This window comes from Delphinapterus leucas, chromosome 1 (genome assembly GCF_059928025.1).
Source record: "Delphinapterus leucas isolate spDelLeu-1000000601 "Yukka" chromosome 1, BTC_Dleu_Yukka2, whole genome shotgun sequence".
Taxonomy (NCBI): Eukaryota; Metazoa; Chordata; class Mammalia; order Artiodactyla; family Monodontidae; genus Delphinapterus; species Delphinapterus leucas.
Window position 1 is genome coordinate 177,639,053 of NC_143129.1, and position 7,700 is coordinate 177,646,752.

General features: G+C 49.2%; 1 protein-coding gene across 1 annotated transcript in view; it reads right to left on the reverse strand.

Moving 5' to 3' along the window:
* Nucleotides 1-7,232, reverse strand: part of PADI4 (peptidyl arginine deiminase 4) — a 31,403-nt gene extending 24,171 nt beyond the window's left edge. The window contains 1 exon segment of the mRNA XM_022551807.2: nt 7,141-7,232. Within this exon segment, the coding sequence (XP_022407515.2) occupies nt 7,141-7,232 (92 nt within the window).
* Nucleotides 7,233-7,700: the final 468 nt, after the last annotated feature.

Consider the following 7,700-nt stretch of genomic DNA (forward strand, 5'->3'; position numbering starts at 1 on the left):
GGTTCACAGCAAAACTGAGAGGAAGGTGCAGAGATTTGCCATATATCTCCTGCCCCAACTCATGTATAGCCTCCCCTATTATCAACCTCTTTCCCCAGAGTGGTACATTCGTTAGAATTGATGACCCTACATTGACACATAATTATCACCCAAAGTCCACAATCTACATTAGGGTTCCCTCTTGGTGTTTTACATTCTGTGGATTTGGACAAATGTGTAATGACATATATCCACCATTATAGTACCATACCAAGTAGTTTCACTGCTACAAAAATCCTCTGTGCCGCATCTAAAGACGAGTTGGCTATATCTATGCGCGGCCGCTTCTGGTCTCTATTCTATTCCATTGTTTCATTTGTCTATTCCTTTCCTAATACCACATTGTCTTGATTACTGTAGCTTTACAGTCTTTAAGCCTTTTTCTAAAAATAATTTTTATTCGGGTATAGTTGATTTACTTTACAGTAAGTCTTGAAGTCAGGTAGTGTCAGTCCTCCAACTTGTTCTTCTTCAATATTCTGTTGGCTATTCTGGGGTTTTTTGTTTGTTTTGTTTTCTTTGTTTTGTGTCTCCATATAAACTTTAGAATCAGTTTGTTGATATCCACAAAATAACTTGATGGGATTTTGATTGGGATTGCCCTGAATCTACAGATCAAGTTGGGAAGAACTGACAATATTGAGTTTTCCTACCCATGAACATGAAATAGCTCTCCCTTTTTTTACTTCTTCTTTAATATCTTTCATCAGAGTTTTGAAGTTTTTCTTGTACAGACTTTATACATATTTTGTTAGATTTATACCTAAGTATTTAATTTGGGAGGGGTCAAATGTAAATGGCATTGTGTTTTTAATTTCAAATTCCATTTGTTCATTGTTGGTATACAGGAAAGCAATTGACTGTGTCCTGCAGCATTGCTATAGTTGCTTATTAGTTCCAGAAGTTTTTTTGTCAGTTCTTTGAGTTTTTCTACATAGATGATCATGTCATAGGTGAACAAAAAAAGTTTATTTCTTCTCAGTAGGTATCCCTTTTGTTTCCTTTTCTAGTCTTAACCATTAGCTAGGACTTTCCATATTGTGTTGAAAAACAGTGGGGAGAGGGAACACATTTGCCTTGTTCTTGACTTTAGTGGAAAACTTCAAGCTTCTCACCATTAAGTGTGATGTGAGCTTTAAGTCTTTTGTAGATATTCTTTTTTTTTTTTTTTGCAGTATACGGCCTCTCACTGTTGTGGCCTCTCCCGTTGCGGAGCACAGGCTCCGGACGCGCAGGCTCAGCGGCCATGGCTCACGGGCCCAGCCGCTCCACGGCATGTGGGATCTTCCCAGACCAGGGCACGAACCCGTGTCCCCTGCATCGGCAGGCGGACTCTCAACCACTGTGCCACCAGGGAAGCCCTTGTAGATATTCTTTATCAAGTTGAAGAAGATCTCCTCTATGCTTAGTTTACTGAGACTTTTTATCATGAATGAGCATTTGTATCTTTCAAAAGTTGTTGGAGACATCTTAATGCCCGTAATTAAATAAGACACAAAATCCATAAACAAGAAAGAAAAGACTGATAAATTCAACTAGATGAAAATAAATAACTTCTGTTCATCAAAAGACTCTATACAGTGAAAAAGCAAGCATAATCTGAGAAGAAGATATTCACAGCATAAAACCTACAAAGCCTTAGCATCCGTAATATTTAAAGAGCTTAGGCTACTCAACATGAAAAAGACAAACGACTCAATTAAAAAAAAAAAAAAGCCCAGGGCAAAAGATACAAACAGGCCTTCACAGAAATTGAAACCCAAGTGGATGATAAACATCTAAAGAGGAGCTCCACCTCACTAATAAGTAAGGAAATGAAATATTAAAGCCTTGAGACAGGGTTTTACACCTATTTGATTGGTAAAAAACAACATCGTAGACTATATGGTTCAACGGCAACTTTAACACACCACTCATGGGAGTGTCAAGTTAAGCATTTTGTAAAAGAACTGCTGTTATCTTGTAAAGTCAAACATTAGCCCTCCCCAAACCCAGCAATTCCACTCTTGGAGAATCTTTTGCACATGTACACCAGGAGACACGTTCAAGGATGTTCAGAGCAGCCCTTTCTGTGACAGTGAATGACCCACAGACAGTGAAATCCTCACAGACAGAAGGGCTAATAAATTGGAGCAGATTCAAACCATAGTGGAAACAACTTAGAGAGGCAGCCCTCACTCCATAATGTCAGAAGACATGGCTTTTATGATTACACTTTTCATTTTTATTTTTGTAATAAAGTTCTTTGTCTCCATATTAAAAGCTGTAGGTATCCCTTACAGAGAATTAGGGAAATACGGGAAAAGTACATGGCAGGCAGGCTTCTGAGATGTCTCCAATAATCCCCACCTCTGGTGTTCATGCCCTTGTGTAACTCCCTCCCCTTGAGTGTAGGAAGTCTCCCCAGAGACTTCCTTTCAACCAACGGAAAATGGCAAAAGTGATGGGCTGTTACAAAAGACCTCTTTCCCCACCTCTTTTTCTTTCTCTCTCCTCTCTCTCTCTCTCTCACCTTCGCTCACCTTGATGAAGCCAGCTGCCATGCTGTGAGCTATGGAGAGGCCCACATGGCAGGGAACTGGGAGAGGCTTCCTGCCAGCCACGTGAAGGAAACTGAGGCCCTCAGTCCACAAGCCCACGAGGAGCACAATTCTGCAAGAGCCACGTGACTGAGCTTGGATGCAGGGCTGCCCTGGTCATGCCTCAACGTGACTTTAGCCCCGCTGACACCTTGATTGCAGCCTTTGAGCCCCCAGGGCAGAGGGCCCAACTAAGCCACACTGGATCCTGACCCACAGAAACTGTGAGATCATAAATGCTATTGTTTTGAGCCAGCACGTTTTGGGGCAACTTGTTACATGGTGATAGATAACCAATACAGGATCAGTCCTTGACAAAGACACCTTTCCACTTCTGCTAAACTCTAACAGCAGGTGTCCCTGTGTGCTCCCTGGTGCAGGCACTGGCTTTCCTACCTGCTCCCAACTGCTCCCAGCACAATAGTGGCCGGGTAGCAGGATGGCTGGGTCGTCTTCCCTGGGAGGCACTGACTGTCTGGGTCGGGGAGACAGCCAGGGTCAATGTGGACGAAGTATACAAACTATGCCTGCCACCACATCGAATAGCCCCGGGGCCAGCCTGTCTACACCAGCTGGCTACGGCACGTGCCTGTGGATGTGGTGTCTGCAGCCGGCTGGGGCTCTTTGTGATCAGACACTTGCCTGCAGACTAGCAGGGACGCAGGGGCTCAGCTGCCCATGGGAAACCTCTCCCAGGCCAGCCCGGGAACAGCAGGCAGCCTCAAAGGGCTGGAGAGTGGCGATGGGCTTGGGCCACTTCTGATAGGCTGTGTGACCTTGGCCTAGGCACTGACCCTCTCTGGTCTCAGTTTCTTTCTCTGTAAAATGGGAATAATGTTTACTATGATGATGCTTTCTACAATGTTGTGCAGACTGAAGGGCCCATGTGTGGTGCTCGGCCCTCTTCAGTAGCTAGGTAATAATATCAGAAATGAAGGGATATCATGGTAACAGTAATAATAAGGAATGCATGGCCCTTGCTGGAGGACAGTTCACGTCCAAGGGATGGTACAGCAGAACCAGTGCCCCTCTGCTCAAGTGCCTCAGTTGACCCTACACATCCCTGGCCAAACCAAAACTTAAGAAAGGCCCTGGTTTCTCTGCCAAAGCCCGGAGGCTCCTTCTCTGCTCCATGCGCAGCTGTTTGCCTTTAGGCTCAAAGCCGGGGTGGAAAGCCAGGCGTCCCCAGCCGCCCAGGTGCTGTGGCAGGAGGATGGGGATGGGAGAGGGACACGCCATGTGTCTGTTACAACAGGAGAATGAGCAAGCGGCTCAAAGAACAAGAGGGAGACAGAGACTTGGAGACAGAGACAGTGGGGGATAAAGCAGGACGCAGGACCTGCCTGTGGGGCGGTTCCCCTTGGCTCGCTCCGCCTGGCATGGCTTCCTCTCCAGAACCGAGAGAAGGGCGTGGACAGATGGGTCTGCCACCTGCTGGGGCTCTACAGCCATCCCATCCTCTCTGCCAGATGGGAAGCCAAGGCTCAGAGAGGTGAGACCCTGCTGGGAAGTGGCACCACTGGGATTTGATTTAGGATGTTTTCCAGACCCTCTCAGGTCCTAAACAAGGGACTTTCATAAACACACAAGGGTTTCTACTGTGTTGGGGGCTGGGGGACCCGTGTGTGCTATTATAAGATAACCCAGAGCTGAATCTTCTAGTCACTTCCAATAGCCTCCATAGAGGCAGCACCAAGAACTTGAGCCCCAGACAAATGACATCATTCCTTCAGCTCCTGCATCTAACATTTCCTTACAACGACCACCAGATGGGCAGCAGCGTCCGCAACACTCTCACGTTCAACAACACATGCAATCCTTACGGAAAAGGGGGACCAGTCTGCCAGACTCTTGGCATGCATTGTATAATTTAATCCTCACTGCAACTCAGCAGGGTGGGTGTTAATTTCCCCATTTTACAGATGAGTAAACTGAGGCTCAGAGACACTAACAATCTTGCCCTGCTCCCCACTGTCACACTGAGTGGTTTCCTGTTGAGAAGGAGGCGCCAGAGGAAAAGGAGTACCCCAGTGATTGCAGCTCCAGAATGCCCACGGTCCTCCGTGGTTGCCACCTCCTGGAACTCACCCCCCCACCCCTTCTGGATCTCTCAAGCCCTCTGGAAGCTCTACCAGCCAGGCAGCAGTGCCTAGCAAGGCCAGACCCACAGCACTGGGAGGCAGTGTGTGCTGGGGAAGCAGGGGGAGTTTGGGGGTCAGACAGCCCTGGGTTCAAATCTCCTGGCTTGGACACCTTTAATTTGGGTGACCTTGGGTAGGTGTTTTCACCTCTTGAGGCCTCAGTTTACTCCTCTCTAAAATGGGCATGCCGATAGTGTTTACCTTGCAGAATTTCTGTGAGGATTAGAAACCAGGAACAGAAGGGCCTGGCACGTGGTAGCTGGAGTAAAGATCCCTCCCTGACTCCAGCTGCAAGCATCACAGAAAGCCCTCGACAGGTTTCAATATTCATCTCAGGTCAGCGGAATTTTGTTTGAATATAATCAGTATATTTCCCACTGCAGACAAAGTACTTTCCAAACTCAGAATGAAAATCATAAGCAGAGCTTGTCAGAGCAGCTCTGGAAAGGCACCCATAGCCTGTGGTCTGTTCCTCTACAACCTTGTCTTTCTAAGCCCTGGGACCTCTGAGCCCAGCTGCAGGGACACAGCTTGAGCAAAGGTACGGAAGCTTGTGCTGGGAGGGGGTCAAGGAAGCAGTGCTGGGGAGGGGGGGTTGCCAAGCCCATCTGTGTTTTTGGAAGGGAATTCAGGCCGAGTGAGGGTGGTGGCTGCATAGGACATGGGTGCTGGCAGGGAGCTGCTGTGAAGGGCAGGCAAGAAGTGACAGGAAGGGCTGGTCCAGGGATGGAGCGGGAGAGAGGAGGGTCCCAGAGCCAGGCTGCCTGAGTTTCAATCCTGGCTCCCTTACTAACTAGCTGTGTGGCTTCAGTGGGTTACTCAACTTCTCAGAGCCTCAGCTTTCCCTTCTGCAAAATGGGAATTACAGCACTGCCTACCCCATAAGGGGGCTGAATGAGTTGTGTGTACCAAGTGTGATGTGAATATCAGCCATTGTTGTGTGAGAAACCACACATCACAAGGGCGCTTGAATACAGGGCTCAATGCCTCACTAATGGAAGGGCTGTCTCCTGGGAGTCGGGTGGCCTCAGATGACCGTCAGCCTCTTCTTCCTCTACTCCTCACCCTCTCAGTCTCTGCTGTTCTCCTACTGCTGGCTGGGGGCTGGAAGCGAGCGACACTTCCAAGGAAATGTGCCAGACACTCCTGTGGGCACCATTCTAGGACCACAGATGCTCAGCCTGGAGCATCTGTGGAGCATCAGATGGAGGAAGCCAGGGGCTGCCACTACTATTACTGACAACAGCAATGACCCCAACCATGCCCACCAAGAGCGTTCCTAGACCATCTTGTTTAACCAGAGCCTGGCACAGGGCTTGGACATAATAGGTATTCTATCGGTATTTGTTGAATGAATGAATTAATGGATGAACGAATGAACAACTACCAGGGGTAGGCCCAGCACTGTGCTAAGTACTTAACAAACATTTTTATGTTTTTCACATTTAATCCCTACAAGCACCCTACCAAGTGGGTATAATCCCCATTTCACAGATGAGGAAACTGAGGCTCAGTTGCCCAAGGCAGCCCAGCTAGCCAATAGCAGGGCCTGGTCTCCTCCTCGGCCTCTCTATGCCACAGCCTGTCTCATCACACCCACGCTATTACCCACCCACGGAGGGAGGCTTGGCTGAGAGGTGTAGGGCAACAAACTGCAGGGGGATCCAGGTCTGGGCTATGAAATCCAGGGTCCAGCCTTGCTTCCAGGGCACACTTGCTGTGTGACCTTAGGTAAGTCACAGACCCTCTCTGAGCTCCCATTGCCTCAATGGTGAAAGGATATGGTCCTGTTTGCCCTATAATAATGCATTTGTGTTGGGCTTCCCTGGTGGCGCAGTGGTTGAGAATCTGCCTGCCAATGCAGGGGACATGGGTTTGAGCCCTGGTCTGGGAGGATCCCACATGCCGCGGAGCATCTAGGCCCGTGAGCCACAACCACTGAGCCTGCGCGTCTGGAGCCTGTGCTCTGCCACAAGAGAGGCCGCAATAGTGAGAGGCCGGTGCACAGTGATGACGAGTGGCCCCTGCTTGCCACAACTGGAGAAAGCCCTTGCACAGAAATGAAGACCCAACACAGCAAAAATAAATTAATTAATAAACTCCTACCCCCAACATCGTCTTTAAAAAAAAATAAAAATAAAAATAATGTATTTGTGGTGAGGCCCTGGGGAAGACCCACTTGTTCATGGCAATGAACTCACTGCCTTGAGTCCACGCACATCCCAGGGCCACTCAGGTGTTACCTCTCTAGCTTCTCCCCTGCCGGTGGCTGCAGAGGCTGGAGCCTGAAGCTTGAGGCAAACACACGTCTTGTGTCAGCAGAGCCTGTTCATCCAGCATCACCAGACCTGCCCCCCAACCCCAGAATGTACCCTGCTCACCCATAGACATCCAGCTGAGTCTCGGTGCCCAGCACACACACAGCATAGGTGGGCTGCTCTGGGGCCACATGGATCACTGTACCCTGGGCCATCATCTGGCCAGCTCGTCCCTCTGGCTGTAGAAAGCCCCAGGGCTGGTTCGTTCACAGCGCCCAGTGCCCAGTGGAGGCCATGAGTCAGCACCTGTGGTTTGTGGCCTAGCCCCTCCCCACTCAGGTCCCTGGCATGGTCTTCTCAGCCCCTCCTCTGCCCTGGAGCTTCCCCCTCAGACCAGGACCCTGTTTGGTGTTGATGCCAGAATCAGTGGCAGCCTGGATCGTTAGTTTCCTGGGAAGAGCGGAGGGATCAGGAAGCCTGGGGGTAGGGGTGCAATTCTGAGGCCTCATGCCCACTGCCCCATCCCTGCCTGGGACCATGAACTCCTGGATTCATCCAACCTTGCTTCACTGTGCCAAACAGGGTATCAGAGAGGAGAAGGCAAGAAAAGTGGGGAGGCTGGGAGATTTTAGGCACAAGGTCACAGTCTGGGCTACACATTCAAAGACTGATCTGGCTCAGGC